This window comes from Triticum dicoccoides, chromosome 7A (genome assembly GCF_002162155.2).
Source record: "Triticum dicoccoides isolate Atlit2015 ecotype Zavitan chromosome 7A, WEW_v2.0, whole genome shotgun sequence".
In the NCBI taxonomy this organism is placed as follows: Eukaryota; Viridiplantae; Streptophyta; class Magnoliopsida; order Poales; family Poaceae; genus Triticum; species Triticum dicoccoides.
In genome coordinates this window covers 509,681,212-509,695,133 of record NC_041392.1, presented here as the reverse complement: position 1 = coordinate 509,695,133, position 13,922 = coordinate 509,681,212, and the positions used below count along the sequence as shown (strand labels likewise).

General features: G+C 40.0%; 1 protein-coding gene and 1 pseudogene across 1 annotated transcript; one reads left to right on the top strand and one right to left on the bottom strand.

The window, feature by feature from the left end:
• Positions 1-69: 69 nt before the first annotated feature.
• On the top strand, positions 70-5,004 carry LOC119333571 (annotated as a pseudogene).
• A 645-nt stretch (positions 5,005-5,649) lies between these two features.
• Positions 5,650-11,686, bottom strand: LOC119332620 (protein tesmin/TSO1-like CXC 5). Its single transcript, XM_037605784.1, has 8 exons — positions 11,205-11,686; positions 10,449-10,532; positions 9,601-9,778; positions 7,973-8,281; positions 7,658-7,746; positions 7,212-7,315; positions 6,323-6,700; positions 5,650-6,109 (listed from the first exon to the last, which is right to left on the bottom strand). Exons 1-8 carry the CDS (start codon positions 11,336-11,338, stop codon positions 5,925-5,927), a joined length of 1,461 nt encoding a protein of 486 aa, XP_037461681.1. The 5' UTR covers positions 11,339-11,686; the 3' UTR covers positions 5,650-5,924.
• Between the last annotated feature and the right edge of the window lie 2,236 nt (positions 11,687-13,922).

Here is a 13,922-nt window from a genome sequence, read left to right as displayed (position 1 = left end):
GCCGCAGAGGGCGAAGCGGGCACGCTCGACGTTGGCGTGATCCTGAATATGAGGTCCTTGCTGGGCAAGATGTCGCGTACCAGCATCTTGATGGCCATGGAGGATTTCTATGCTGTCCACCACAGCGACCACGCGACCAGGCTGGTTCTCCACGTCAGGGACTCCAATGGTGGTGGCAATATCCAAGCTGCATCAGCAGGTACGTTCATTATGATTTTACACTGAATATATAACAAAGAAGTATATGAAACAGCTGTAATATTTGGGTCTGTTATGATGAGGTGAAATCAAATCTATGCAAATATTGGCTCATAGTAATAATATACTGTATAACAGGAACACATTGGGGGTTAGAGTAAAGAAAACAAGTACGGGTCTAAGTTTCCTTGTTCTTTAGTGGTAGTATTTCTCTTCTGCATTTATCATTGTGACTGCCAATGCAAGTCTTAAAAAGTTTTGGGTTTTTTACATCCATAAAGGAGTCCTGTAAAATGAAAAATTGGAGATCTATACAAGGATCTTTATGCTAGCTGCTCAATCCCTAAAGTCACCGGTACCCTAAGAAATTATCATATAACGCAGGTCAATACATTCTAGTTACAGGATTGACGGTTGAGTAGCATTTCTACCTGCACTAGATATGCTGCCACTGTAATCTACACAAATGATTTAATATTTACTCCCTCCGTCCCATAATGTAAGACGTTTTTTGACACTAATGTAAGACGTTTTTTGACACTGCACTAGAGTCAAAAAAACGTCTTACATTGTGGGACGGAGGGAGTAATATTTATCTTAACTGGATTAATTGCACCGATTTTGCACTGAATATAACTAACAAGTATATGGAATAAGTGGAAGATATGGGTCTGCGTGACGACGTGAAATCAAATCTATGCAAATATTGGCTCATAGTATAACTGGAACACTTTGGGTTAGAGTAAAGAAAACAAGTACTGGATCTAAGTTTCCTTGTTCTTTAGTATTTCTCTTTTGCATTTATCATTGCGTAATGCCAATGCAAGTGTTAAGCCATTCTGGGTTTTTAAATGCATATGAAAGGAGTCCCCAAAAATTACAAATTGCAGATCTATACAAGGATTTTATGCCGCTCAATCCCTAAATTCACCGGCACCCTAAGAAATGATAATATAACCCAGGTCAATACATTAGCATTTCTACTTGCACTCGACATGTTGCTACTGTAATCTACAAAAATGCTTTCATAATTAATTTTTCTCTTAATTTCATTGATTGCACAGCTATTGATCTGCTGGAGAATCACCATGTCCAAGCTATCATTGGTCCAGAAAAATCCGCGGAGGCCACTTTCGTGTCTGATATTGGGAATAACAGTCAAGTCCCGGTTATCTCCTTACAGCAACGAACCCCGCCCTTTCATCTGCCAATGTGCCGTATTTTTTGCGCGCAACATTAAGCGATGCTGCTCAAGTGAATAGTATTGCTGCTCTCATCAAAGCATTTGGCTGGAGGGAAGTTGTGCCCATATACGAAGATACGGACTATGGTAGAGGCATCATACCGTACCTGGTGGATGCACTCCAAGAGTTCGGAGCTTCTATGCCGTATCGCAGTGTGATATCTCAGTCAGCAAGCAGTGACCAAGTTGAGCAAGAACTATACAAGCTAATGACAATGCAGACAAGGGTCTACATTGTGCATATGTTACCAACCACCGGCTCCATCCTCTTCAAAAAGGCCAAGGAGATCGGAATGATGACTGAAGCCTATGTGTGGATTTTGACGGATGGGATCGCAAATATCGTCAACTCGCTAAGCCCTTCAGTTCTTGACGCAATGGATGGTGCATTGGGTGTGAGGTTCCATGTACCTAGATCAAAGGCACTCAATGATTTCATTGCAAGATGGAACAAGAGGTACAAACAGGAGTACCCAGACGACTCACTGTCGCAACTAAGCATTTACGGCCTCTGGGGTTATGATGCTGTTTGGGCCCTGGCACTAGCAGCAGCAAAGGTTCGCATGACCAGACCCACATTTCAGAAGCAGCAAAAATACAGAAAGAACTCAACCTTTGTTGGAACTTTGGGTGTTTCTACAGTTGGTCCAAAACTCTTGGATGCGATCTTACAATGCAAGTTCAGAGGCTTGAGTGGTGATTTTGACCTCAGAAACAGACAGCTCCAGTTTTCCACATTCCAGATAATTAATGTGGTTAGAAGAGAATCAAAAGAAATAGGTTACTGGACAGCAAAGCAAGGAATATTCAGGAACCTGAATCAAGATGTGTCAGCACACACCTATTTACACCCTATGCCTGATCTCAACCCAGTGGTCTGGCCAGGACAAACACATATAGTGCCTAAAGGATGGCAAATTCCTACCAACGGGAAGAAGCTCCGAGTAGGTGTACGGACAAGTGGATATTCTGAGTTTATGAAGGTGGAGAGGGATCCTGTCACCAATGCGATAACGGCAACAGGATATGCGATAGATGTATTTGAAGAGGCGATAAAGAAACTACCATATGCAGTCCCTTATGAATATGTATCATTTGATGCACCCGGAGTAAATTATAGGAGCTATAATGATTTTGTCTACCAAGTTCCTCTTGGGGTAAGAATTTTTTTTCTCACTGTCTTACTAAGTTGAAGAAATTGTATATGCTTGATTTTTTTAAGGTGATAGTTTTTTTTATCCGCATGTGCATTTGTTCCCATTGGTACAACTTGATAATGTTTTAGCAAAAAAAAAACAATGGTTTGAAAACCCTCCTTTGTTTACTCCAAACAACTTTCTCCACCAAATACTCCTACTAGATGTGATTGGTACTACTATGGTAGAATTGCTTCATGTAACTGAAGCCATTATCTGGTAGTATGGTTTTCCACAATACCTCATATAGCAATGAGTAGTATACGTCATTGATTAAAAGTAACTTGGCTTTGTACTCACACATCAGTAAACAACATGCTTGCAGGTGTATGATGCAGCAATTGGGGATATAACCATCCGGCACAACAGAACATCTTACGCCGACTTTACACTACCTTATACTGAATCTGGGATAGCAATGATTGTGCCAGTCAAAGACAACACGAATAAGAACACATGGATTTTCTTGAAGCCATTAACTGGTGACTTGTGGTTTGCAAGCATCGCATTTCTCATCTACACAGGAATTGTCATCTGGCTATTGGAGCGACGAATAAGAAATGCAGAATTGACTGGTTCATTCTTCCGCCAGCTTGGGATAGCAATATATTTCTCCTTCTTTGCAGACAGTGAGTGGTGATATCAGATTTATCATTTCCAAACAAAAGTATTGCATTTTTATATGACAGACTATCCAACCAGATTTTAAAAATATTGCGTTTGCCATATATGATAGATTATAACTAGATGTTTCACAAAATTGTGAATTAATAACTGATTCTTACTCCCTCCGTCCCAAAATGTAAGACCATTTTTGACACTACTGCAGCTAAGAATATATATTTCTTATATACCAGTTCCTGCTCACTTTCAATAGTATATAATTCAAGTTTATTTTCTTCTCCTAAATACTCCCTCCGTCCCAAAATGTAAGACCATTTCTGCAGTATTTTACCATAAATTTTATCTCAGAATTGTTTATTTTTGGCATAGTATATAAATGAAAAAATATACTGTCATGCTAAGAGTAATCCAGTATTCATGTTTTGTTTGAAGTTGCTGATAGATGGCTTGTTCATCATTTTGTAGGGGAAAGGATAGAAAGTATTTTGTCTAGATTGGTTGTTGTTGTATGGGTCTTTGTGCTTCTCGTAATTACATCAAGTTATACCGCCAATTTGTCATCGATGCTGACAGTGCAGAAGCTTCAACCCACAGAAACAGATGTTCATGAACTCCTTAAAAGAGGAGAGTATATGGGGTACCGTACTAGTTCTTACGTTAGGGAACTACTAGAACAACTTGGTTTTGAGAGAAGCAAGATCCGGGCGTACAATAATCCAGATGATTTTGCTGATGCGCTCAATAAAGGGAGCAAAAATGGTGGAATCGCTGCCGCCATACATGAAGTACCATACATCAAATTATTCCTCGCTAAGCACTACAAAGGTTACACGATGGTTGGACCGATTTACAAGTCTGAAGGTTTTGGCTTTGTAAGTTACCTATACAAAATACACTTTGCACATTATATAACCTCTCTCAACTGTTAAGGACAGACATCTAGGAATCATAAACTAGAAAGCTGCTCTCAATCTGTTTTAAATAGATACCAACCTCTCGACGTTTTTTTATAGAATACGGCTAGTCCCATGGAATTAGAACAACTGTCATGAACAGCCATCACTATAGGCACTTGTTTTATGAATCATGAAATATTGTTAAAACTATATGCATGCAAAAAGTTAGCATTTATTTATCTTGAACATATTTTATTTTTATGTTTATGAAGAATTATGAAATATTCATTTCATTTATCAAATGAACAGCCATCACTTAACCAGTTAGTACTGTATATTTGAAATTTTGAATATGTCATGCTTCTGCATAGGCGTTCCCCAAGCGATCCCCTCTGGTCGACGACTTCTCAAGGGCGATCCTCAAGATAACAGAGGGAGATGCTATCATTCAGATAGAAAAGAAGTGGATTGGAGATGAGCATGCCTGTAAGAACGACGAAACCATTATCAGCCCGAGCAGCCTAAACTTCAAAAGCTTTTCAGGGCTCTTTCTAGTCACAGGAGTTGCTTCAACTTCTGCCCTTCTGGTAACACTGGTGATGTTTCTCTACAAGAACAAGCACAAGATGGGGATCAAAATAGGCCGTGATCAGGTTCAGCGGGGACATGGAAAAACGCGCCGAAGGATTCAAGAAAGCGCAACAGATTCCGACATACTGCGCCGAATGATTCAGTTGACTACACCTGCCAGCAAGAGATAGAAATATCCACAGAGCACACAAGCTCATGTTCAGAGGTCCAAACAAGCTCAGATTCTGAACCTCAGGGGACAAGCAACAGTTTGTAGCACACAAGCCACTCACACCCTATACTCGAGATGTCTAACATCATGCTGCTATGGCAAGTATTCATACAAAATTTGGTGCAAAAAAACAACCGTACATGTTGTGTACAAAGAAGGGAAGAAAATCTGGTGCAGCATGAAATAAGTACTAGCATGCCATTCAAACCATAACAGCTTGGTTTTTCGTGCAGGACACGTATATGGTCGTATTTTTGCACCAAAATTTGGAAGGATACTTGCTATAGCATGATGTTCATGCATGCTTCTTCTTAAAAAAAAACATGCCGCTTCTTAAGCGGAGAAAACGCATCTCGAGTTTAGGATGCGCAGTGGACCCTTTGTGGAAATAGGCAATTTTTTATGCTATAAGCCAGCGTAATTCAGGTTCTCATGTTGCCAGATACACGTTCACGCCGACATGTCAATGCAACAGCAATCGAACAGAAGCTTATTGCAGGGGGAAAAAATCGTTCAGTATTCTAGTGTAGATAACTTAATTTGCGAAACAGCTTCATCATCTACTGTTATCTGGATAACTCCAATATCACTAGCAGAGAAACAGGTACAAGAACAAACTTGTCGAAGGCATGTGGTAATCACTGGTTCCACATATTAGTAAGAGTGGAGGAGCGAGCTCACCGCCAACTCCAAACGTTACGAGTAAAATAATAAGAAAAGAATATGAAAATCATTAGTATCAATCAAATTAATTACACAATCACAAGGGACACCTCTAACTTTGCCTACTTTTACACCTCGGGACTGACCGATGCTACAGCGGCGGGCCGGTTGCCGGAAACCGGCAACAGAGACTATAACTATCCACATATACACATGAATAGGGTGGCTTTGTTATTACAGATTTCGTGGGTGAACCTACTACTTTAACAGTCACGCTGACTCTGGCCTTCTAATCAACAGTTCTATGCGGAGGGGTCGCCTGCTCTCGGATTCTCGGGGTCGCCAGGGGCTTTTGGCCTTTCCACAGCTTCTGGTGGAAAGGAACTCGCACCGGGACCGGTGGTTGCTCCGTGGTTTCTTTGAGCGTCCAGCTCCATAGCGGGCTCGGACGATGCGTTGGCTTCTGTCATCCCGGCTGAGTTATTGGCTGCAAGTACATGTGAGGCAACAGAAGAAAACGTTAGGGATTACAGTGAAGTTTGTTAGCATGGAAAGCACCATTTCTTAGTGTATCTGATCTGGGCTGAAACATCATGCTGGACAAGAATGGGATGCTAAATATTTTGTTCACAGTCGATATGAACTACTCGACTAGTATTAATATGGAAGGGTAGAAAGATCTTAGCAGAATTATTCTCACCATTTATCTTCCCGCGTGTGATAAGCAGCCGGAGGTAGTCACGGAACCCTGTCAACACCGTCTTTTCTTGCAGAGCGCTTAGCTCTGGAGTGTCCTGATCATGAAATGCTGATGGAAATGAAGTTCTATAATCTGATCCAAACGTGGTGCCCTGCTCGTCACACAATAGTGCCTGTGTTCCTGGAGAGGCAGGTCTATAGTCTTCTTGGGTGTTATTGCAAGGTGATTCGAGATCACCAGCAGTCCGCTGATCTATATGGGTTGCAACATCAGGTTGACTAACACCACCATTCTGAACTTCACGGTTTTTCATCTTATCATTGTTTAGGTCAGCATTTGTGTAAATTCCCCTCTCTACTTCCATCTCGACTTTATTATCTGCAAATGTGAATGACACTTTAGCTCAAAATAAATCTGGATCGACAGCGCTGCCGCCTGCATTAGGTGCTTAAACAAAAATGTTATTTCTTTCAAATTTGCAACAAAATGATCATTCAAACTAGATATATCTTCGATGAAGCAAAGTTATTCTTCTACATGCAGGCATTTATTTAATGAGAAACCAGAAAACAGGCAGCCAAACTGATGCAAATGATATCTCAGAAGTTCTGATAATAATATTTACACTCTTGTTTTATTAATTATAACAACTATGCAAGCATCTGAAATACTATATCTGTGTCCAATTAACATGTTAGTTTAGGAGCCAGGTTTGGTTATAAAAAAATCAAGATTTGTAACTTAACAAACGAAAAGATGTTCTGTTCCTGGACACGAAGGTAGTTTTATCTTTTCACCAAGAATAATTGAATAGTTCGCCTAATTCGAGTGCTCGCTAACGGAATTTATGAAAATAACCAAGTCAAATGAAAAGGATAAAAGAAGTTACCAGCTATTGTCAGGAATGTTTCTGTTGCCTTTCTGCATACAATCACCAAATGATTTGCAAGATCATTAACATCCGTAGGATGGATAGTGTTTGCTAGCGGAGACCTATAAAAGTGCATATTTATTAATAAGCAATGCACGAAAGAGGCATCAATGTACAACTGCATTGACATCTGTTCTTTCGTAACCGATAATTTTACAAGGCACTACCTACTTTCATAAGCTATAGAACGGGCAGTAAAAGAATAACTTCAACTATTGACAAGTAAAATTATCTTGCTTGGTCTAATGAAAACAATATTTTAGTGAAAGACATATACATTGTTGATATTAATTTGGGTAGGAGCTTAGTTGGATCAGTTTTGTTCCAAGGTGTTATTCATTTATTTCTTTTTGCAAGGAGGTTATCCAGTATTCAAATTAACCAGTCCAGAATTTTTTACTTACCTATAGACCATTTTAGATCTACTCTGATAACCAATACAGCCTTCAAGTCCACTAGAAGAAGCAACTTGTGAAGCATCCAAGTGGTTAGCCTAGAACACATGAAACAATTACCAGCCATCAAAATTTATAGATGAAGTTAGATAAAAATCAGTAACAGTGATCAAGTGGATGTACACCCAACTGGATTTTGACACAAGAGCAGGCAGAAATAAAAGGATACTACCAACGAAATAGATGTGTTACACGAGATCAGAATTTAATATGTCAGATTATTTGAAGTTGCAGAACCAGTCAACCAGCTAATCTTGAAATTACCTCTGGACCAAGGGGGTCTTCTGGGTGTCTTTTTCTGCGTACAGGTGAATATTTATACCCAGAGGATCCAATGGCACCATTCAGAGTGACGTTAGCTGCTTGCTGAATGTTATTTTTATCAGATGCATTATCCCCTTGAATTATAGCCTGTAGCTCCTCACTTCCTTCGAAGTTCTTGCAATCCATACATTTACAATTCTTGGAACAAAGGATATTTGCTTGAAAGCATTCACAGTACTTCTTGAGACACCCTGATTTTTTGCAGTGACAACCTTTATTATGTTTTGGAACTGAAGGTGCTCCAGCATCCTGATGGCAGCGAAGATTAGTTAAGTGCACGAAAAAGAATCACAAGAAAATATTTTATTTTATTTAAATGCAGTAAACTTAATTATTATTTAGTAATAAGACAATTAAATAAATAATGCAAAAGGAGAGGCAGGTCAGACTAAAATATGGAACATAAGATAGTCAATTTAACTAGATGGGCAGGACAAAAGGGATTCCGGTTCAGGCATCAACATATAATGCAAAAATTAATGTGAGCTATTAGCGTTGCCATCTGAAAGGAAGCAATCATGAAAGCGGGGTCGATGAAGCGGAACTGATAATGTTGGCTTCGGTAATGAAAAAATTGGTAGAGTATAAATGTATAATGCCCCAATACCCAAGGTTTTACCCTCAAGGTTCGTCCACGGAAAGTGACTCATGGCCTAAGATTAAGCCAAAAGGCATAAATGAACATGTCCCTGTTACTGACTGTTGCAATGAAATCTGCTTACTGGTCGCCTACACACCTTCGGGCACGGGAATGATCATCAAACAGACCGTTGCTTGGTACTAGGAATAAACCGTCTGGCACAGATGTGCCAAACAAGGATGAAGTGGAGCCAGTTTTCAAAATGATAATGATGTATTGAGTTGAGTGATAAAACAGTGAGATAATCCTTGGATTTGAATTATAACCCAAGAATAGTATTCCTTCTTCTGGCCTCCAGTCTCTGTACTTTCTCTATAAATAAATTTTGTTCTGCAGCCTCTTTTTATCGGATTGGCAAAAACAAATCATGTGCAGCAACTAAAAACAACCGAATACATCTTTACATAAAACTTGAGAAATTAGTTTCTGCACTTGGTTAATAGTTGGCAGAGATTGGATGTTCTATATGTATAACCAAAAACATTGCACGCTAATTGGAAATATATGATCTTTAAGATACAGATAGTCCACTAGAGTTTCTGCATGAATACCACGTAATTCAGAAGCCTACTGTGACACATTTCATACAAACTACTCCCTCCGTTCGGAATTACTTGTCGCAGAAATGGATGTATCTAGATGTATTTTAGTTCTAGATACATCAATTTCCGAGACAAGTAATTCCGAACGGAGGGAGTAACTGTTAATGCCGAATAGTCTTCAAATAGTCATGCATGCTTACAGCCTTCAAACTAACTGTCCTTGGCATTGATTCTAGGATTCCTTCGAACTTACAGCCTTACAGCATGCTTAATAGGCTTGACACAAGCATATCTTATGTGTCCAAATTCAATTATCCATTTTATATAACCTCACTTCTACTGTTGTATGATGCATTTAAACCATTCTACAAGGAGAAAGAATGTACCTTTCGAACACTAAGAGCACTTGGAACGTTTTCAATCTTAGGTTGAAAAGCCTTTGGATTCCGTAGCTTAGTACTGTTAATAGCCTCCTGCCTAGCATGTTCATTCTCAACTTTATTTCCACATTGTTTACAATTGCAGCCGTCGCAATAAAGTCCTGCTGCAAAACACTCACAGTACCTAATAAATAAATATCATGTTAGTGATTGCACCTTCTATTCAAAAGATATTAAATTTGATAATAAATGAGTTCATTTATAAATTGGATGGGATTAGTCAACTAACCATATAGAACAAGAAACCTTAAATTTTATATGAATGTGTTTAAACAATAAAACTGCCAAAGTGGTAATTTGGTATAAACTTGAGAATGCAACATTACCATTGACCCCCCAAAATAAAACAAGATCATGAAAGCTGAACCTACGAATTTGTTTTCAAAACAAACTGATCTTACTAGTTAAGCTCAATGTATTTTATGCTTCATATTTTTGCCAATGACTACAAACATCACTTTGGACCAAAAGGAAACACAAAGCTTCTACACACATCACAATGTGATATGCTACCTACAAATTCTCCATTAATGAGGAAAAGGCAAATGGAGGAAACTATGTTACTGTAATTGATCATCTTATTCCTATCTAGTTGATATCTTAAAAGGTACAGGAGGTTTCCTTTTTTTTCAAATGACACCACACAGTTTAGTTAATCACTAACACAACACTAACTTTCCATGCATGACAATAGAATGTTATAGTAATGCATTTGCAAAGGTTCACTTAAACTGAATATTTCTATTACTTGATGTGCATTGTAAAAACAAATACTCATGTGCTAGAGAACTCACAGCTTTAGACAGTGTGAGTTTTTGCAATTGCACTGCTTCTTTCTCTTTGGTGGAGTAACACTCTTAATTTCGACCAATGGCTTTCTGAAAAATACAAGTAAAAAACAGATCATCAGTAACAAACTTTTTATAGATGCAGTATTGTGCTTGCATTTGTTATATCTGACCGAAGAAGCAATAAGTGACTCATGAGTTACAAGCAACAAAGTGGTTCCACAAGTAACCAATAACATCATGGAATTTGTTTCCCTTAAGAACGGAGAACGGAGTTGGTTCTACTATAACAGTGAGATTTTCAGCAGACTCTTTCCATCAGCACTTCTAGGTACAAGACCCATTAAGGCCAAAAAAAGAAGAAGCAAGCAAAGCATGGCATCATGGTGAATGATATATAGCCAACGTTCTTCTCAATGCATACCACTTCAAGTAGCATCTTTGTACTTAAATTCAAACCCTAAAAGTCAGATAGCAAATTCAGTAACCACAGCCTTGTCACTAGCTACTGTGTCCAATATACTACAGGTCAGTGCAAACTAGCATCACGTCCACAAGCATATCAAATCCCCAACTACAAAATTTCTCTAACCTCAAAAAAAAAAATTCCTTCCTGGCTCCGTAAGAGCAATTTTTGCTTGAAAATCATACTGGTAAAATAAAATTCAAAACGCCTGAATCGAGCCAAGTTCTTCATGCCACCACGTGAGCAAAGAACAGAGGCAGATTTCAAATTGTGAAAGCAAAACAGTAATTGCTTACATAGGCGTGAAGGAGAGTGGCCACGACCTGGCCGAGTGCATCATAGGGGCCACTGGCCTCGGCTGCGGCGGATGCGGCGGCGCAGCTGCAGGGGGCGCCGGAGGCTGGGCGTTGTGCTGCTGCTCCGGCTCCATCGCGAATCAAAGAAATTCCCACCCGTTTAGGTCAGGGAAACGGATTCCCCGGGCGGGCTCCCCGATTGAGGCGCCCAAACAGCCCCAGGGGACCTCGGAACCGAGCCCTCGCGCGCTGGCCCGCGGAATTGGCAGGGTTTGGATCAAGAAGCCAAGAACCCGAGTTCTTGGGCGACTCCGGACTCAACAGCGGAGGAGGAAGCCGGCGAAATGAAGGGCGCCAAGAGGAGGGATCAAATCCAGGGAGCTGAATCCGGGAGGGGCGCGAGGAGGATTTGGAGGAGAGGAATTCGTGCCGCGGGCGGATTCGGGAGGGGGAGGAGGGGGAGGGTGGTGTGGGGAGGAAGAGCTGATGGGCAACGCACGCAGGAGGAGGTCTGTTTGGTCTCTCCCAAGTTTTTGAATCTCATGTGTTATATTCCGACTTACTTTCCTTTTTCTTTCGTGCCGATGCTGCTTATTTATTGTTTTTTACTATACCACCGGGTTTTATTTCGGCCTTTATTTTGTTTATTTATTATCTACAGGTATGAATTGTCAGCTGTAAATTTATTTTTCTTCCTTTTTCAACTTACTTATGCATTTGAGCGGTAGAAGTTCTTTATTCAAGAGATAAAGGATATACGCTTAGTTTTGATATTGCCCTAAAGTTTTCCGCTGAAACTTTCAAATTTCGTTATAGTATGGATCTTGGCCATTGATTTTCTGTCCCATGGATAATCGGATAGATGCTACTCAAAATAAATAAATATTATTAGATCCTTGGTAAGAATAGATAAATTTGGTTTTTATTAATAACGTCGAACAGATCTCAACTTCACTATGTCTTCCAAAGACGAACAACAAATTTCACGCTTCATTTTTTGCCGTTATGCATCATTGTTCGCCTTTTCTCCACACCTACCTAATTCGGTGGGTTAATGTACTTTACCGAGGGTAAAAAACTAATAACGCCCTGAAATATTGTTTTGTCTATGGCCGTCTTTTCAATAATGTTGTTTGGCTGGAACATTTTTATACAAAAATGGCCACCAAAGCATGCAACAATTGGTTAGCCAAACAACAAAAATAACAAAAGATAGATTATCATAATCCAACATATTGCTAACCCTAAAAAAATCCAATGTATTGCTAAAAGGAGCCTCGGGCAGTGCTTATTACTATTAGTTTTCTTTTCTTCCTTTTATGTCCTTCTTTATTGTTTCTGTTCAGGTAATTCCATGGTTTTTCTATGGCATTCCCAAATATTTCATACATATCCCTCTAAAAATCGCAATACATTCAGTCGGTATGTATAGTAGACTCGGGCAAAATATAGTAACTTTAGTCGAAAGATACGGTAGACTCAATCCAAAAATCTAATCTTAATTAGGTTATATCACAAAATCTTGAGCTCGATTCGTTCCACATCGAAAAAGTACCATTGTTGTAACCGCTAAGATACTAAAACATTAATGCTTTCATAGGAAACTTTTAAGACTCTTTCATTCATCTGCCTTGACAAATATTCATATGTCAACGGTAGGTCAGCTCGACAGGCTGTTCGCACACGAACACGTCACCGTGTACCTCCAACACCGAGGATGATGCACCGCAGCTCACGTCGAAGGAGACCCGGCCGGAAGCGCGGTACGCAAGCAATTCGGTGGGCACTTTTGTCGACCCGAAACCCCACACGCCCGGGAGGGACCCCGTCAGGGCGCGCGACGGCTATGGGCTGCCCTAGGTCGACCTGGTCACCCCTAGGGCCTCGAGGTTCACCGCTCTGCAATGAAGAAGAATGAACGAAGAACGAGGAAGAAGAAGAACAAGGGAGAAGATAAAAGATAAAAAGTGGTAGATGATTTGATCGATTGTGTGTTGTTCAATCGGCCGTCACCCCTTAGGTATATAAGAGGTGCCTGGACTTCCCGTGCAAGGAAAAGGCTTGGATTCACATTCAAAACCCTAGTTAAATTCGGATCGGTTTTGTTCGAACTTTCCAAAACTGTTCGGTTTAAATTGGCTGGACCTTGCGGGTAATTTTTGAGGTGGTAAACGACTTTCGATGGAAACGAGCCCAAAAGCAATCTTGGCCGTTTCGACGAGACGAACAACTTTCATGTTGAATGTTTTTTGATCAGAAGTCATCTTAAAGGACAAATCGCTCGTGCAAAACAGGCTATTATTCGCGCTACCCATCATACACGGTGTCTGGTGGGGCGCGCCAGTTTTGGCTCGTGATAGGGCTGTATTCATATGGCTGTAACTTTTGCATATGAATTCAGATTGGAATGATTTGTATATCAAAATTGACCATTTCGACGAGGCGAAGACAGTTCATGTAGAAAGATTTTTCATACGAGGCCATCTTGGAGGCTTAATTGGCCGAATAATACTCTGAATACAAAATCTGAGTACTTCGAGTATAGTTTCGGCCCTCGAGATGAGATCGGATAGCGATGGCCCAAACTTAGAAGATGTTCATGTCGATAATACGGAAATATTTCATGTAACCACTTCTCCATTTGAGGTCATTTTAATTAAGTTCTTTACCATGCCAAAATTGGGTGTCAACACATGCCTTCCTGTTTTTCGACAAAAC

Bases quoted from the DNA above. Each gene is read 5' to 3' on its own strand.
- LOC119332620 (XM_037605784.1), bottom strand. From the start codon at position 11,338: ATGGAGCCGGAGCAGCAGCACAACGCCCAGCCTCCGGCGCCCCCTGCA. The intron at 8,282-9,600 runs GTACATTCTTTC...CGCTGCCATCAG, and splicing joins GTGCTCTTAGTGTTCGAAAG to GATGCTGGAGCACCTTCAGT. The intron at 7,316-7,657 runs GTAAGTAAAAAA...GCACTTTTATAG, and splicing joins AGATCTAAAATGGTCTATAG to GTCTCCGCTAGCAAACACTA.